This window comes from Rhinatrema bivittatum, chromosome 10, assembly GCF_901001135.1.
Source record: "Rhinatrema bivittatum chromosome 10, aRhiBiv1.1, whole genome shotgun sequence".
In the NCBI taxonomy this organism is placed as follows: Eukaryota; Metazoa; Chordata; class Amphibia; order Gymnophiona; family Rhinatrematidae; genus Rhinatrema; species Rhinatrema bivittatum.
The window spans coordinates 128,057,779-128,076,795 of NC_042624.1; the positions used below are offsets into that span (position 1 = coordinate 128,057,779).

At 43.6% G+C, this 19,017-nt stretch overlaps 2 protein-coding genes across 3 annotated transcripts in view; one reads left to right on the top strand and one right to left on the bottom strand.

Moving 5' to 3' along the window:
• LOC115100021 (protein MTO1 homolog, mitochondrial-like) overlaps nucleotides 1-7,848 on the top strand; it is an 86,380-nt gene extending 78,532 nt beyond the window's left edge. For both annotated transcript variants that reach the window (XM_029618154.1, XM_029618155.1), the window contains exons 12-13: nucleotides 6,380-6,537; nucleotides 6,732-7,848. In XM_029618154.1, coding sequence (XP_029474014.1) covers nucleotides 6,380-6,537; nucleotides 6,732-6,839 — 266 coding nt within the window. In that variant the 3' untranslated portion in view covers nucleotides 6,840-7,848. The remainder of the gene's footprint in view (nucleotides 1-6,379; nucleotides 6,538-6,731) is intronic.
• Nucleotides 7,849-10,373: 2,525 nt separating this feature from the next.
• LOC115099820 (ATP-dependent DNA helicase PIF1-like) overlaps nucleotides 10,374-19,017 on the bottom strand; it is a gene marked incomplete at its 5' end in the record, with an annotated part of 57,545 nt that continues 48,901 nt past the window's right edge. Inside the window, 1 exon segment of the mRNA XM_029617668.1 lies at nucleotides 10,374-10,989. Coding sequence (XP_029473528.1) covers nucleotides 10,948-10,989 — 42 coding nt within the window.

Genomic DNA, 19,017 nt, shown 5'->3' on the forward strand with positions numbered 1-19,017 from the left:
TATTGATATACAATAATAAACTTAAATTTGTTTCTACTAAATTTGGTATGGTACCTTTGTGTTCATGGGGCGGTACCTTTAAGCTGATTTAACACTTAACATTACCCAACAAATTTCACAGCTAAATAAAAAAAACTTAGAAAAAAGTCAGAACTGTACAACTTACAAATGCAAGAATTCTAAAAGGCTCTCTTGAAACACCGACGCCATGACTACAAAATAATTTTATAGTTTTTACCGGACAGAGCAGGTTAGTATATCATGTGCAGTCAACATTCGGGTACCTCTAGAATAGATTAATATATAGCAACTTATTAAGAAATGCTTGAATTTATGAATCGAAGATTTAAGACAACCAACAAATCAAACATATCCCATAAATAAAATTATAAAAATATATAGTATGAAAATTTTTTTTAGAGCACAAACTTACTTGCCAAATCTGATCCTGCGATCACCTTATAAAAAAAAAAAAGGAACAGTACAAAACGTGCATGTGCTGTGATTATTATGGAGGCAGACTTAAGTGAAGTCAGCATCTTGAAATGACGTGACAGGGTAAAACCAAAGAAAGGTCTAGCAGAAGACAAATTCATAATAAAGATGTAAATTCTAAATCTTGATTCAGCCCCCAGAGTGAATAAAATGCTGCTCCTTTTATATCAAAGCACAGGAGATATTTCCTCCCCACTGTAATGTCACTCTACAGAGGTCAAAGTTTAGGTCCTCAAGGCAGTGTTTTTGAGCAACCTGATGTTCTACCAATGGGGCTTGTAACTTCCCAGTATGAATACAGCTTTTGTGTTCCAGTATACGAATGCAAACACTTCCTTTAATCTGCCCAATATACCGTAATTTGCATGGGCATAAAATGCAAATGATAACCTAGGTAGTGTGGCAATTAAGTATGCCCAGTGTCTGATAACCTATAGATAGACAAGGGTGTTCAAAGGTGGATAATGACAGTGAATGAGGACGTATACTGCATGCACCACATGGTGAGTGGTGGTCCTCTGTGGAAGCAGAACTGCAAATACTAACTGGTCCCAAAGATTTTTTTCTCTTAAACGCAAAAAATTGTAGCGTTTGAAAACCACTCTGCACCGATTCTGTGAATATTTCCCGGTTTCGATAGTAATTTTGGTTTCTGAAAACTTAAGTGGTGGTATTGTATAATATAAATCCCGGTGCACACAAATACCGGGAGATACGCGTGTGACTGCGCACACACCGAGCAGCCCGGCCACGCGCAGAAGAGCCGGGTTTCGGAAGAGAGGCAGGGGCTGTCCCCGTGGCTGCTGCTCGTGAGAGCAGGTAGGTTCTAAATAATAAAAATTAGGTTCGTTTGGGAGGGTTTAGGGGTCAGAGGGGAAAAGGAAGAGGAAGGTTAGCTAGGGGATTAGGGAATTGGGGAAAGTCCTACTCGCGTCAGTGCGCGTTTGTTAAAAAAAAAAAAATCCCCCCCCACGTGCATGTGCAGTAGGTAACGGATTTTATAACAGGCACGCGCCCCTTTTAAAATTTACCCTTTAGTCTATATGTAGTATAGAATATTTTATTTTTTTCAGTTATAAAAACTTCTTAGTAATGAGAATCCGTGTCGTGCTGCATTGCTTTGAATCAGGTGAAATCTCATGGGTCATTGACACGTTTCCCCAAAGGGACTAGACCTCCTTAGAACCTCGTTTTAGTTTGTCAAGGACTATATGAAAAAATAATCTTGTGGAAATAGTTTGGATCCAGACTATTATTCACCTGTTGTTTTGAAAAATCCCTCCCTGATAGTGAAACGGGGGCCTCAGTAAGGTTGTTGGGTTTTTTTTTGGGGGGGGGGGGGGGGTTGTTTTTTTTTTTTTTTATGTAAATGTATTTGCTGTGTGTTTATGTGTTTTGATGATTTTTTGAGTGTATGAAGGTGTGTGTTATGAGTATGTTTGGAAGATTTATATGATTGGGAGCTGGTGATGAGAGATTTTTTAGATGTGTATTAGTCCCTCTGCTTTTTTGATTTTGTCTAAAAAATTGTGAAAATTGTAATTAATAAAATTGATAACTATATTTTCTCTTCTTTTTGTATATATTCATGTATTGCTGTTCTTAGAGGGGAATTCTTCACTATAGGTTCTTCTTCACCATTCTTTATCATACGCCTTGTCTGCATACGAGGAATTGGCTGAATGGGTGGGATGAAGGATGGTGTTAGGAGAGGATGCCCTGGAATCAGTAAGGGATTGAAGGAAGCCTGTATACAGTTGTTGTAACACTTTATAATGATGAAGCTCAAGGTGGTGCCCTTGAACGGGATAACACGCCAATTATTGCTTAGAGGCCAAGCCATCTGGGGCTACAGTGTTTTTTATGTAAGAAACGGACTTTCGAAGAAGGGATGAGGAATTACTGAGAAGTTCCCTGTATCCCCAAATGTTTTTTGCTGCTTTTTTTTTCAAAAGATATCTTTATTCAAGAGACAGCATATACAGATCAAACAACCACAAAGAAAAATGGAAATGACAAAAGCAAATAAAAAACATCTCTTCTTTTATGAGAAAACACATAGTATTCATATACCTTGCTTCGGCCTGGTCAGCTTATAGAAACATGACAGAAAAAAACTGTATGGCCCATCTATTCAATTAATTTAGCATTATAATTCTCACCTTCCTAGAGAATCCCCTGTATTTATCATATGCTTTAATTCAAATACTGTTTTTGTTTCTACTATTTCACTGGGAGGCTGTTCCACACTCTGTAAAGAAATATTTCCTAAGATTACTCCTGAATCTACCCCCTTTCAGCCTCATCTCGTGACCCCTCATTCTAGAGCCTCCTTTCCATTGTAAAAGGCTCCCCTCCTATGCATGAAAACCTTTGAGATATTTGAATGTCTCTACCATATCTTCCCTTTACTCTAGGGTGTACATGTTTAGATCTTTGTCTCTCCACATATTCTTTAGAATGAAGACCACTGACCATTTTAGTTGCCATCCTCTGGACCGACTCCATCCTGTTTATAACCCTTTGAAGGTGCGGGCGCCAGAATTGTACACAGGATTTATTTAATAGATTTTATACCCTGTTTTATCAATAACTCATAACGGCTTACAAAGTGAAACGCTCATAATTAAAACAAATTAAGATATCACACAATCATAACCATAAAATTACAGTTAAAATGTGTACAAATGATACAAACAAAGGGACAGTGACTTTTAAACTGACACGTGTTCGTTGACCTTTGCCCAGGGACGTGGCTACTTTATAATATATCCGCATGTTATAAAATAGCATGACTATATGCATATGTGCACTGAATTTTAAGTGGACCCTTTAAACCCCTCCAAAATAACTTTTCTTTTTGACTTACACCCTATCCATATGCCGGATCTCATAAGTATTGACATGCAAATTTCTGCTCCATGCCCTGCCCAGACCACACCCTTGCTCCATCCCTTTTTGAAAAGTTCCAAAATGTGCATGCAGTGGCATTTATGCAGGTATCCAGGAGGCTTTTAAAATGCACTCGGCACACGCAAGCCTAAAATATTCATGCATCCCCTAGTTGTGTGTGTCAGGCTTTTAAAATTCATGTTTAAGGCTGCTTTGACCTGCTAAAAATAAAAGCCATTAATGCTAACAAAATAAAGCATATATCCTACACATGGAAAGGAAAAATTATGAATTCTTACTTTCTGTCAACAATGTGTACATCAACCATCATTTTCAGATTCTTTTTAAATCACTGTAGGCTTTTTTCAGAAATACATCCGCCATCATTTATCAGATTAGCATTTTGAAAGCTTCTTGAAATAGTAAAGCCTTCAAGTGTTTTCTAAAAGTTATTACCACATTTTCCTTTCTTAACTCCTCAGGCAATTTATTCCACAGTGCTGGAGCCATAGTAAAAAAAAAATTCTTTCATGATGCAAACAATGTTTAGTCAATTTAGGGTTGGGTATTTCTAGTAAATGTTTATCTGATGAATACAGGGACCCTAATGAACAATAAATCTTCAAAGATGCGATAAAGGCCTCAGGGGGATCACTATTTAAAGCCTTAAAGGTAAGCATCAGAATCTTAAAATGAATCCTTCATGTCACTGGCAGCCAATGTAAAGTAAAAAGCAAAGGTGTGACATGACCAAAGCACTCTGCCTGCAGCGTCTTAATAGAATAGCGAGGAATGCCCAGGGACCTATAGAGGGGCAATATCACCTCCTCCCTTTTTCTGCTGACCTGTCCTCTCCCTATGCAGCCTTACTGTATTATTTGGGACATTTACGTTTACAAAAGAGAGAGAATTGGATTCACTCTATTTTTAACATTAAGAATCTCCCCTACCTATCGCGTATAATATCGAGGACATCAAAATGAAAATTCTTAGCCACCAGTATTCCTACTAGCTCATGTTTAAGATCAATTAAATTAGAAGCAAAAAACATTGTTTACAGCAGTGATATTTTCTGCACAGTACTAAGGAAACTTAGAATTGTCTGGGCAGCTCCGCTGGCTGAGCATTTCAATGCTTCTTTAGAGTCTGGAGAAGGGCAGATGTGGTTCCTATGCATAAAAGTGGAAGTAAGGAGGAGGTTCACACTGAGGCTTTGGCTCCAGGGGGAAGGCTTAAGATGGGTTATAGCTGGTGATTTGATTATTAGGAAGGTAGGTGGATGTGAGGATCGCTTGTCACACAGATAGTGCTGAGGAGGAGCTGGCGGTTTTGGTACAAGGAAAGTGCAGGAGGGAGGTTTTGGAAGCCAAATTTAGATTTTTAGGTAGTGAAATGCAGAATTCTCAGGAATGAACCCCAGAGGCAGGCAGAGCTCCAGTGTCTCAATGCAGGGAAGAGGGTTGTAGGTTTGTAGGACCTTGGCATGATTTTGGGGAAGAGAGGTTCTTTTCTGCTGCTGAGGAGGCACTAGGGACACACAATTTCCCCTGGCACCTTCTTTTTACCATGGCAGCCCATTTAGATTTATATTCTGCTTTTTGCACTTTTTTCAGCACTTCATGTTGCATCAGGCACCCTGGAGAGGTCGATCGGTACACTTTAGAAGAGCGGTCGCTTAATTATGAGTGCCCGTTTTCCGCGTGCCAATATTGCATCGGCCTGCATGAATATTGTGTACGGTTCTGATCACCCAAGCTCAAAAAAGATAGTGGGAGAAGAAAAGCTACAGAGAAGGATGACCAAAATGATAAAGGGGATGGAACGGCTGTCGTGTCAGGAAAAGCTGAGCAGGTTAGGGCTCTTCAGCCTGAAGAAGAGATGGCTGATAGGCATCTATAAAATCATGAGAAGGGTGGAATGGGTATTTCCCCTTTCCAAGAGTTCTAGGACTCGGGGACAGTCCATGAAGCTATTATGTAGCACATATAAAACAAATCAGAGAAACATTTTTTCATCCAGTGCACAAGTAAACAGTGGAATTTGTTGTCAGAGTATGTGGTGAAAGCAGTTAGCATAGCTGGATTTAAACAGAGTTTAGACAAGCTCCTGGAGCAAAAATCCATAAACTATTACCCATGAAGATTTTGGAAAGCCACTGCTTATCCTTGGTTATGAGCAAGGCCTGAACCTGTTATGTACTTATAACTTGGATTGGCCACTGTTGGAGATGGCTTCCTGGGCTTGATGGAACTTTGGTCTGATTCAGTATGGCATTTCGTGGTGGTTGGTTTTTGGGGGGTTTTTTTAATGTAACACTAAGCTTAGTCCCCAGTTGAGTGGCTGGCTGCTTTCTCTGTAGACAAGTAGGTCAGTAAAGTTGCTTACCATTAGCAAGTGTTCTCTATGGACAGGAAGACAAATCAGCAACACAATCTCACCTACTACCCCTTAGAGTTGAAGATTAATTTGCTGAAAGAAAGGAGGAGACTCGTGCTATGGCAGCTGCATAGGAATCCCTGCCTGTTCAGAAAATCACCTGGCTGATTTGTCCGGTTATATATGGAGAACATCTGTTACAGGTAAGTAATTTTGCTTTACCCATAGACTTTGCACCAATTCTCAAAGCAAACGAACGCCCAACATTTGCACCTGCTCTTTCTGCAGGTGTCTTTTTCATAGAAAGTAACACAAAGATTTTAAAATGCACTGTATGAGCATTATTTTCTTCCCTTGCCTGAAACATAGGCCTGAGAATGCAACCAGAAGTCTGGATGATGTGGAAGAAAGCAGTCAGACTGCTTCTTTACATATAAAAATGACTTTGAAATTTGTCCTCCTGATGCTTTTATGCTCCTGAGCTTGCTCTAAATAAGTTTAATTTTGAATAACTCTATCTGTAATTTGATTCAGTGGCAATCACCCAAATCAGAGAAGGTGGAGGAAGACTAGATGTGCTTACAATCTGATGTGTGGTTTCTCTTATTTCTTACAGCTGTTTATGAGATTCCTGTGGCACTCCAGAAGCATGAGATGATAGAAGTACAGCGGGATGAAGCTCTCCGCCTCCCTGAGGATCTTGATTATCAGACTCTTGATGCAGTGCTCTCCTTAGAAGTGCGTGAGAAGCTGGCTCTTAGCCGTCCCCAGACGGTAAGGTTTTGGAATGGCTGGGACAGGGCTGCTCTGATGCATCATGGAGAGTCCTAGCTGTAGAAAGTATTTATGGCAAGGTCTGGTACAGCCATGGGTGGGCAAGGCTGTGGCAATGAGTGATGGGAACGTGTGGGTAGGGAAAGCAGGGACTAGTATTGTCCATTTTCCATTGTTCTTGTTCCTTCCTGTAGATTGGTGCTGCTTGGCGCATACCTGGAATCACACCAGCAGCCATTGTGAACCTCCTGAGATTTGTAAAGAGATGCAGGCAAGAGCCGGAGACCTCACCTTTAGCCTGAATGAGCAGACAGGAGCCATGAGGACGTGCCTGGGCCTCCTCGCAGGAGCAGAACAGTCTTCAAGCAATTAAACTGTGGCGTTCTTTTCTAAATGACAGACAGTTATGGGCACTGCAGCACAAAATCAGGGATGTATAATTTCATTGTAGGCAAAGCGCTGAAGCCTGGACGTGGTGCAGTATTTTTGAAATGGGTAAGAAGAATGTGGTCCAACTTTAGGGAGCCATGGGCTAAGAGCACAGCACTCTTCTATCTTATACTATAATGAATGGAAAGCTCTGATGAACATTTTAATGGTGGGCTGTACTGACTTTGATTGTCCTCATGCATGGCTGTTCCAGCTGTAGAGGAAGTGAAGGAAATGGCCACTGCAACACTCTAATAAAGGAGGACCTCATCTGAACAAACTGTTATCATTAAGTCAGAGTAGCTGTGTCTCAGCATCCTCTCCCTTAAATTGTGTCATCCATTCAGCCAATATTTTATTCCATCTACACTGACCATGTCACGAGGTGGCTGCCACCTTACAGACTAACCAATTTATTGAGGCATGAGCTGTTGAGGACAGAGCACACTTTCAGGCCAATACAGTAAGGACGCGGTAGGGCCGGGCACCCACTCATTTGCCATGCACACAGTTCAGATCACATACCGCTCGATACAGTATTTAAATGGCATGCAAAAGCAAGCCACGTCCATGAAGCGCAATCCATTTTACTGTATAGAGTGCTATACAGCGCCTATACAGTATCTTGGGTGCGCTATGACAGGTACTGTCATTTCAAATGACATTTGAAATGGCAGGAAGTGGATCCCAACTTTAAGCAAAAGAAAAGTAGCAGCCGGCCATTAACAGCAAGGGTCATGATTTAGCAAGACAATTCCCCTAGGGGAAAAAAATACAATCAAATCAGACCAAAAGAAAAACGTATTAGGAAGGACCTGTTGTTTCCAAGCATAACCTAAAATCCAATGCACCGGGAAAGCCACTCTTCAGATCGCGACTAATCCCATCACTGGAAGGACGAAAGATTTTTTTTTAAAGCGTCCCAGTTCCTCTCTCTGCTATGTCAATGCATTCTCCTTTCCACTGCAATGCGAACAGTATTCTGAAAAATAACTTTCAAACACAGGGTGGTGGAGCATTGTTGTGCTTGATAAAACCTGCACTCCACAGGATCAGGCAAACTTTCCCCCAGCCAGGTCCATGGGTGCCGGTCTCCGGCGCAGCCCCAGTACTCTCTCCCCTCCTCCCGGGGGCAGCCGGACCTCCGCTAGACCACCAGGGACTTTTGGCAAGTCTTGGGGGGGGTGTTGTAATTAGGGTTTTTAAAAATTTTTTATATTCGCTCCATAAGATGCACAGACATTTTCCCCCCCACTTTTGCGGAAAAAAAAAGTGCATCTTATGGAGCAAAAAATACGGTATTTTAGCCATCAGGCTCCATCTGAAGAAAATAGGATAAAACATAAGCATTGTCAAGTTAAGTGTAAAACATTGATAAGACAGGTGAAGACAGAATTTGAAATGAAGTTGGCCATAAAGGCAAAAACTCATAAAAACTTTTTAAAATATATCTGTAGCAAGAAACCTGTGAGGGAGTTGGTTGGACCATAGATGAAAGAGGGGTTAAAGGGGCGCTTAGAGAAGATAAGGCCATTGCAGAAAAACAATTCTTTGCTTCCGTATTTACTAATGAGGATGTTGGGGAGATACCAGTTCTGGAGATGGTTTTCAGGGGTGATGAGTCAGATGAACTGAACGAAATCACTATGAACCTGGAAGATGTAGTAGGCCAGATCGACAAACTAAAGAGTAGCAAATCACCTGGACCGGATGGTATGCATCCTAGGGTACTGAAAGAACTCAAAAATGAAATTTCTGATTTATTAGTTAAAATTTGTAACCTATCATTAAAATCATCCATTGTACCTGAAGACTGGAGGGTGGCCAATGTAACCCCAATATTTAAAAAAGGCTCCAGGGGCGATCCGGGTAATTATAGACCAGTGAGCCTGACTTCAGTGCCGGGAAAAATAGTGGAAACTATTCTCAAGATCAAAATCGTAGAGCATATAGAAAGGCATGGTTTAATGGGACACAGTCAACATGGATTTACCCAAGGGAAGTCTTGCCTAACAAATCTGCTTCATTTTTTTTGAAGGGGTTAATAAACATGTGGATAAAGATGAACCGGTAGATGTAGTGTATTTGACAAAGCCCCTCATGAGAGGCTTCTAAGAAAACTAAAATGTCACGGGATAGGAGGTAATGTCCTTTCCTGGATTACAAATTGGTTAAAAGACAGGAAATAGAGAGTAGGATTAAATGGTCAACTTTCTCAGTGGAAAAGGGTAAACAGTGGAGTGCCTCAGGGATCTGTACTTGAACTGATGCTTTTCAATATATATATAAATGATCTGGAAAGGAATACTACGAACGAGGTTATCAAATTTGTGGATGATACAAAATTATTCAGAGAAGTTAAATCACAAGGGGATTGTGATATATTACAGGAGGACCTTTGGGCATCCAAATGGCAGATGAAATTTAATGTGGATAAGTGCAAGGTGATGCATATAGGGAAAATTAACCCTTGCTGTAGTTACACGATGTTAGGTTCCATATTAGGAGCTACCACCCAGGAAAAAGATCTAGGCGTCATAGTGGATAATACTTTAAAATCGTTGACTCAGGGTGCTGCAGCAGTCAAAAAAGCAAACAGAATGTTAGGAATTATTAGAAAGGGAATGGTTAATAAAACTGAAAATGTCATAATGCCTCTATCGCTCCATGGTGAGACCGCACCTTGAATACTGTGTACAATTCTGGTCGTCGCATCTCAAAAATGATATAGTTGCGAAGAAGAAGGTACAGAGAAGGGCAACCAAAATGATAAAGGGGATGGAATAGCTCCCCTATGAGGAAAGGCTGAAGAGGTTAGGGCTGTTCAGCTTGGAGAAGAGACGGCTGAGGGGGGATATGATAGAGATCTTTAAGATCATGAGAGGTCTTGAGCGAGTAGATGTGAATCGGTTATTTACACTTTCGAATAATAGAAGGACTAGGGGGCATTCCATGAAGTTAGCAAGTAGCACATTTAAGACTAATCAGAGAAAATGTTTTTTCACTCAACGCACAATAAAGCTCTGGAATTTTTTGCCAGAGGATGTGGTTAGTGCAGTTAGTGTAGCTGGGTTCAAAAAAGGTTTGGATAAGTTCTTGGAGGAGAAGTCCATTAATGGCTATTAATCAAGTTTACTTAGGGAATAGCCACTGCTATTAATTGCATCAGTAGCATGGGATCTTCTTAGTGTTTGTGTAATTGCCAGGTTCTTATGGCCTGGATTGGCCACTGTTGGAAACAGGATGCTGGGCTTGATGGGCCCTTGGTCTGACCCAGCATGGCAATTTCTTATGTTCTTAACATGAGGATCTGGTCCATGTTAAAATTGAAAGAGCTTCCTGAACTCTTTGGAAGGCAGCACACAAGTTTACAATTTTACAGATTAAGAACAAACTTAGTAGAAAGCTACAGAAAAAACAATTTTTAATATTTCTTTCCTCAGGCTTAACAAAAATAAAAAAGCAAATGAAACCTATAATGAATATCCTCAGTAGAGAGAAAAATCAAATAAAAATGTGTTTTTGCTTAGTAAAGTTGGTCTCTTACAGAGACTGATACCCCAAAACAGGAAAGAACTTACCGGTGGCAAATACTTGCCAAATGCAAACCACTGAGGCAAAGCTCTGCCACTCCTTCTTGAAGGTGAAAGACTCTCACCGATTGGTTAACTGTGTCTGTACCCTAGAAAACTTCATAGTTTATTCTCGTTATGTTCTTTGCAGCAAGTTTATGCTAGGTTACCCGAGTTTGCTAATTTTAAAGTTCCACTTTCACAAGCTTTGGCAATCTTGCACCTGTTCGGGAGGTGATAGAGATCTTGATTTGCTGATCCATTTCCAGTGAGTCTCTCTCCTTGCTGTTAACAGTTCCACAAAGTAGGAAGAGCTCACCAGCTTTACACAGTTTCTGTTGCTTCAGGAACTTGTTGCCTTGATCTTTTCTAAAACTTTGCTTGTGGAGCTTGGACGACTCTTCCTTGCTCACAGGACAGAGGATGGCTGATTCTTCGTCACATGCTCCCCCTAGAAGAGACACATAGGTAGCTTTATCATGTGAAATGCTTCCATTCTCTTTGCTAACAATCTATTTGGGTTTATTTTTTTTAAGTCCAATCCTATCTCGAAGCTGAGTTAATCAAGAAAAGAATGTCCACAGTACAGAAAGGCCTATAAAACAATAATAGATTTACAAGTTACACTTATGACTCTTTCACATTTACTCAGTTGACTGAGTGCAGATGGCATCACTATACAATTTAACACTTTTCTCTAGAATGTTAAATAACTGTAAAACCAGCAATTAGATTTATGATATAGCTATGTAAAAACAATGGACATAATGTGGTGTGCAGGGGGTGGAAGGGGCAGCTTTTCTGGGGGTTATGCGCGTAACCCTTTGAAAATCTGCCCCTTAATCTGTTGTGTGTTAGTCTATTCAAAAAAAAAAATAAATCATAAAATATACCAAACAAAAAAAATAAGGGTCTGGTTTAACAGCTACTTGGCAGCTGACTTACAGGCCGATACAGTACAGTGCGCTTTGATGGAGCGCGCTGTTTGCCGGCATTTGGACGCGCATTTGACGCGCTAGCTTTACCCCTTATTCAGTAAGGGGTAATAGCGCGTCCAACCCCCCCCGAACCTAATAGCGCCCGCAACATGCAAATGCCCTATTAGGTATTCCCGCGCGATTCAGTAAGTAAAATGTGCAGCAGTAAGAAATTAGTGCCTACCCAAAGGTAAAAACTGCTTTTCTGTGCACCCTCCGACTTAATAAGGCAATATTAAGTTGGAGGTACCGAAAGTTTAAAAAAGTAACAAAAAAAAGAATTTGAAATAGGCCCGTGGCTTGAAAACCGGACGCTCAATTTTGCCGGCGTCCGGTTTCCGAACCCGGGCTGTCAGCGGGCTCGAGAACCGACACTGGCAAAATTGAGCATCAGCTGTCAAACCCGCTGACAGCCGCCGCTCTTTTTACTGCCAGGCCTAATTTAAATAAATTTTTTACTGTATCGCGCACACAGGAGAGCAGGCGCTCGCCCGCGATTTTACTGTATCGGCCCGTTAGTGCATTGTAGAAGGTGATCAACTCCTAGCTCCTAGTCAGTCTGCTTTGAAAGAGAAGGCAAAGGCAGCAGTCCAACTTTCTGTGCAGAGCTAAGGATTCTTTTAATTTAATTCTTTTTAGAAGCTTTTATATTTTTGCTGTGAAGGATCTCCGGCCTAAGGTGTTACCTGGGTTGAAACAGGCTAATGCTGTCTGTGCACCTCGGATGGTTCCAGTAATTCCTGCTGCTGATACAGATGAACCTATGCAACTTGGTCATGGACGCTTGACCTCCAAAGAGAAGATTTCGGAAGAAGCGCGACCTTTGCATGTATTGTGGTCAGCCCAGCCATGTTGTCTCTACATGCTCCATTCGTCCGGAAAACAGATGGGCCTAAGTCCTGCAGGAGGACTATTCTTAGGCCATACCGCGACATCTCTTCCGCTCGCTCTCCCAGTCTCTTTGACCTATGGACCGATCACGGTTCAGACTCCTGCCCTGGTGGACTTAGGGGCAAGAGGCAACTTCATTCTCAGACGTCTAGTGGAAGACCTAAAGATTCCCCTCATCAAGTTGAAAAAGATCCACTACTTTTATCCTCCATTTATGGGGAGCCCTTACCAGGCAATGTGGCTTGCGAAACCGTACCAGTTATTCTTTGCACCGGGGCTCTCCATACGCAATCAATTTCCTTCTTTATACTGGAGAGGGCTATGCACTCTATCGTCCTGGGGTTACCTTGGCTGCAAGTGCACCATCCCCAATTTAAATGGGCATCCCTGGATCTCTCCCGCTGGGGCCCAGAATGTCATGGGAAGTGCCTTAAGGAGATCTCTCCTATCATATGCCTGCCTACGACTCCAGCGATGCCAGGACTGCCGCCCCAATACGCATCCTTCGGGGATGTATTCTCCAAAGAAGCAGCTGATATTCTTCCTCCACATAGGCCCTATATGACTGTGCCATAAGGCTGAAGCCCAGTGCTGAGCCACCGAAAGGACGGGGTGTACCTCCTCTCAGTTAAAGAGAATAAAGCAATGTCGGAATACATTGAAGAAAATCTCCGGAAGGGCTTTATCCGACCAAAGTTGCCGGCTGGCGCAGGTTTTTTTTTTTGTGGGGAAGAAGGACGGTACCCTACGTCCATGTATCGATTACTGAGGTCTAAATGAAATCACGATCAAAGACAGTTACCCCTTGCTGTTAATCTCGGAGCTGTTTGACAGGCTGCAAGGGGCTAAGATATTTTCAAAGCTCGACTTGAAGGGGGCCTACAACCTCATTCACATTCGGAGCGGCGATGAATGGAAAACAGCCTTCAATACGCGAGACGGCCCCTTCGAGTATCTTGTAATGCCATTTGGGTTGTGCAATGCACTCGCCATTTTCCAAAATATGATGAAAGACATCTTGCAGGATTTGCTGTACAAGAATGTTGTGGTCTACCTGGACGATATACTCATCTTCTCCCAGGATTTGGAGACCCATATTGCATACGTTAAGCAAGTACTCCACCGTCTCCGCGAACACCGGCTGTACGCCAAACTCTTAAGTGTGAATTTCACAAAGATTCTGTGCCTTTTCTAGGCTACATAGTGACAAAGGAAGGCTTCCAAATGGACCCTCACAAACTGGAAAGTATCAAGAATTGGTCTCAACCTACCAGCCTGAAGGCTTTAAGGAGATTCCTGGGGTTCACCAATTACTATTGAAGCTTTATAAAGAATTATTCTTCTGTAACCATACCCTTGACCGCGATGACTCGCAAGGGTGCCAATGCTTCAAAATGGTCAGCGGAGGCCATTTCCGCATTCGAGAAATTAAAGACTGCCTTCTCCACAGAACCGTGCTTGTAGCATCCAGACCCTAACAAGCCCTTCATAGTAGAAGTTGATGCTTCAGATGTGGGGGCAGAGGCTGTGTTGAGCCAACCTGGAGACTCAAAAGCCTTACATCCCTGTTCATTCTTCTCACGAAGATTCTCTCCAGCCGAGAATAACTACAGGATCGGAGACAAGGAGCTCCTGATGATAAAGCTTGCATTCGAGGAATGGCGGCCTTGGGTCGAAGGCGCTCAACATCAAATAACTGTCTTTACGGATCATAAGAGTATCTCCGCCTCGCACAACGGCTGAATTACAGATAGGCCAGATGGTCTTTATTCTTCAACCATTTCGATTTTGTGCTCAAGTTCCGCCCTGAAGATCGAAACACCAGAGCAGACACACTGTCACACTCATTTCATTCAGAGGATGTGCCTGATGAGCCACAACACATAATTGTACCGAAGAAAATCCTCTTCACATCCACTCAGTCTGTGCCCATTGGAAAGACTATCGTTCCAAAGAACCTCAGGAAGAAAGTGCTCTTCTGGGCCCATGATTCCAAGCTGGCTGGCCATCCTGGTCAACGTTGAACCCTGCTCAGGATACAGGAGCTGTATTGGTGGCCTACCATCAAAAAGGATACCTATTCCTACGTGGCATCCTGCACCAACTGCGCCAAGAACAAACCGACCTCTGGACCACCGTGGGGTCAAATGCAACCTTTGCCAGTTCCGGATCGACCCCGGTCGCACATTGCTACTGACTTTGTAGTCGATTTACCTACTTCCGGAGGAATGAACACCATCTGGGTGACCGTGGACCACTTTAGCAAGATGGCACACTTTGTGGCACTCCCTGGCATACCCTCAGCCTTGGAGCTTGAAAAGCTCTTCATAACGCACATATTCCGCCTCCACGGCCTACCTTTACACATCGTATCTGACCGTGGGTCCAAATTCACGGCACGATTCTGGAAGACTTTATGCAAATTGTTTGACATCACTCTAGACTACACCTCAGCCTACCATCCGCAGTCGAATGGCCAGACAGAACGGATGAATCGTACAATGAAGCAGTTTATACGAGCCTATGCCACGTCCCGACAAAATAACTGGGCCGACTTGCTTCCATGGGCTGAATTCGCCATCAACTCTCATCCAGCAACATCTACTGGAAAGTCACCTTTTGAAGTGGTATTCGGATGTTCTCCAACACCGCCACTTCCACTCAAGCTCTAAGTGACGTCTCCAGCAGCTCAATCCACTGCTATCATCCATAAACTGTGGGTTCAGACAAAGGACATGCTAATCAAAGCGAGTGACCGTGCTAAGAAGAATTATGATGCGCACCATGCGCCAGCTCCAGTCTTCAAGCCAGGAGACAAGGTCTGGTTGTCAACCAAGCACCTCAGACTCAAACTATCTTCCTCTCAGTTTGCTCCTCGCTACTTGGGACCATTCCCAGTTCTTCAATGTATTGGCAACGTCAGCTATCGTCTGAAGCTACTACCTGGTCTCCACATTCATAACGCATTCCACGTTTCACTGTTGAAACCACTCATACTCAGTGAATTTTCTTCCAAGACTCAAGATCTACCTGTTATCAATGCAGAAGACGACTTAGAATACAAAGTCGAAGAAGTCCTGGATGTTCGTAAAAGAGGCAAGACTTTTGAATACCTTCTAAAATGGGAAGGTTTCAGCCCCAAAGAAAACTCTTGGGAGCCTCAGACCAATATCCTGGACAAAGAGATGCTTCGCCAGTTCCACCTCATGCATCCTTCAAAATCTAAGCCTGGTACCCAAAGAGGAAATTGCCCTTTGAAGGGGGTACTGTTGTGTCCGTCGGTTCCCGACGCCCTCTCTCCGCCCTCCTTACCTCTTTGGCGACTCCCTCTTCAACCGCGGGACGATTGGCTGCCGCAGCGACCTTCTGCCGAAGTGCTCCGGCGTCCCCGGACCGGCTAGACGCTGCAACCCGCCATATTTCCTGGAGGCCTAGGGGCGTGCGCACGGCGTGGCCCGACTGAAGTACCGGTGATAGCACAAACCTCAGGGGCATCCCCCTGAGATAACATCACCCGCGACGGCTATATAAGGTCTTAGAATTTGCTAACACAGCGAGTTAGCAAGGGAATGGGTTCGGGTTACTCTACCTAAGCTACTCTGTGTCCTCGGACTTACCAGGGGTACTCGCTCCTCGGGGGCCTCACTCTCTCCTTTGTTTTTCAGGTGACAAGTCTGGAACCGGTACTCGCTCCTCGAGGGCCCTCGTTCTCAGACTTGCTCAGTATTCACTTCTGCCTGGAAGTCATTGCTGCCTACTACATCTGAGTTACCATCGCTCTCTCAGAGCTTTCCCTGGAACCAGGTACTCGCTCCTCGAGGGCCTATCCATTCCAGCTCCTGGGCTTCTATGAGACATTGTGTGAGTGTTACTATCAGGTTCTATCCATGAACCCTGCATACCCGGCCTACTCACTATATTTCGGTTTCTCTACAGCTCAGCCTCCAGGGATCGCTGTTCCAGTATTTATTTTATTTATTTATTTAAAAACTTTTATATACCGGTATTAGTATGCATACATCATACCGGTTTACAATGTAACTTTAAAGGTAGAAATTACAATGAACAGGGAGGGCGAACAAGGAGGAGTATACAAAGAGCAGGAGGTGGAGGAATTAAAGCAATAAATAAAAACTGCAACGGACTATTTACAGGAATATACAAGGCGTAGGCAAGATACTTGCAGAAGTCGGTGTACTTAATCAGGGTAGGCTTGTCGGAAGAGCCATGTTTTAAGTTTTTTTCTGAACTTGGCGTAACATGGCTCTAGCCTGAGAGTGGTAGGGAGGGTGTTCCATTGTTTAGGGCATGCAATGGATAGTGCACGGTCCCTAGTAGAGGAGAGGTGGGCTTTTTTCAAAGGGGGAATGGAGAGGGTGCCTTTGTTGACAGTGCGAGTGGGTCGTTCAGTGCGTATAGGACGAAAGGGTTCATCCAACCAATTGGAATTGTGCGAGTGGATGGACTTGTGCACTATGGTTAGAATTTTGAAGAGAATTCGGGATGCGATGGGGAGCCAGTGGAGTTCTTTGAGTATTGGGGTAATGTGATCAGCTTTCCTTGAGTTGGTGATGACCCTGGCGATGGCATTCTGGAGCATTTGTAAGGGCTTGGTGGTGGAGGAGGGTAGGCCAAGGAAGAGGGCATTACAGTAGTCCAGCTTTGAGGAAAGGGTGGCTTGGACGACGGTGCGGAAGTCATGATAGTGGAGGAGGGGTCTGAGTTTCTTCAGGATGTGAAGCTTGAAGAAACCTTCTTTGTGGATGGAGTTGATCTGTTTTTTGAGATTGAGTTGTTGATCTATGATAACCCCAAGGTCTCTTACTGTGGGTTGGGGTGTTATGACGTTGAAAGCTGGATCGTTGGAGATCGGTGGTTTGGGAGGGAGGTGAGGAGAGATAAGGAGCAGCTCTGTTTTGGAGGAGTTTAGAGCGAGGTGGATGTTGGTGAGGAAGTCATTGATGTTGGCAAGACATGTGTTCCAGAAGGCAAGGGCATCTGAGAGAGAGTTGTGAATGGGAATGACGATTTGAACGTCATCTGCATAGAGGTAGAATTTGAGGCCGAGGTCTGTGAGGAGCTGACATAGAGGTGTGAGATAAATGTTGAAAAGGGTGGAGGAGAGGGAGGAGCCTTGTGGGACACCTTGAGACAAGGGATAGAGTGTGGAGTTGGCGTTTCCTATCTTGACGGAGAACTTTCTGTTAGATAAGTAGGATTTAAACCATAGTAGGGCTAGGCCTGAGATGCCTATTTCGGATAGCCGGTTGATGAGGAGGTTATGGTTGATGGTATCAAAGGCAGCTGAGATGTCGAGTAGGGCGAGGAGGTAACAGTTGCCTCGGTCCATGCCTATGAGTAAGTGGTCCGTGAGGGAGAGCAGGAGGGTTTCTGTATTGAGGTATTTACGGAAGCCGTATTGGGCTGGATGCAGAATGTTGTTGCTTTCTAGATATTCTGTAAGTTGGATGTTTACAATCTTTTCCATAATTTTGGATAGGAAGGGCAGGTTAGAGATAGGGCGGAAGTTAGCGGGGTCTTTAGGGTCTAGTGTTGGTTTTTTTTAGGAGGGGCTTGACAATAGCTTGTTTAAGAGCATCTGGGACAGAGCCTGAAGAGAGGGAGGAGTTTATGATGTCTGCGATGGGTTTGGATATAGTGTTCGGGATGGAGAGGAGGGATTTTGTGGGAATGGTGTCTGAAGGGTGGGAAGCTGGTTTAAGTTTTCTGAGAATAGATTCCACTTCTTTAGCGGAAGTCAGGTCAAGGGTTTGGAGGGTGGGTGAAGTGGGGGAAGGTTGGAGGGAGGGGGAAGGGGAGGTGGATGGAGAAGGGTGTTGAAATCTGCGGAGGATGTTGGTGATTTTTGTGAGGAAATACTGGGCGATTTCTTCGCTCTTAGTGGAGGCATCATTCTCAGGGATAGTGGGCTGAGAGGATTTGGTGAGGTTGGCAACATAATTGAAAAGGGCTTTCGGGTTGTACATGTATTGGTGGATCTTAGCTGAAAAGTAGTCTCTTTTTGTTTTGAGGGTGGTTATTCTATATTGGTGAAGGGTAGTTTTGAAACTTGAGGCGAGTTGGGGTGAGGGGGCTTTACGCCAGTTTCTCTCACGCTGCCTGAGGGTATTCTTTAGGGATCTTAGTTCAGTCGTGTACCAGGGTTGATGATTTTTTGTGGGTTGGGTAATGTTACGTCTGGAGATGGGGCATAGTTTGTCAGCAATTTCAAGAGTCATGCTGAGCCAGGATTTGATGGCAGTCTCTGGACTGGAGCAGTCAAGGCTAGTGGATGTGTTGGAAATGGCAAGAGCCAGTTCATCTCCAGAGCAGGGTTTCCTGAAGGTGAAGGTGGTGTTGTTTGAGGGAGTGGGGGTAGTAGGGAAGTTAAGGGGGAGGAGGGCTTTTATGAGGAAGTGGTCTGACCAAGGTACAGGGGAGCAGGTGGGGGGGTGGGATGGTAGGAAGCAGTGGTTGATGAATATAAGGTCAAGGGAGTGACCAGCTTGGTGCGTGGGGGAGGCAACAATTTGTCTAAGGCCTAGAGCTTGGAGTGCAGTAAGGAATGCCTCACAAGAAGGGGTAAGGGGGGTGGCATCGACATGGAGGTT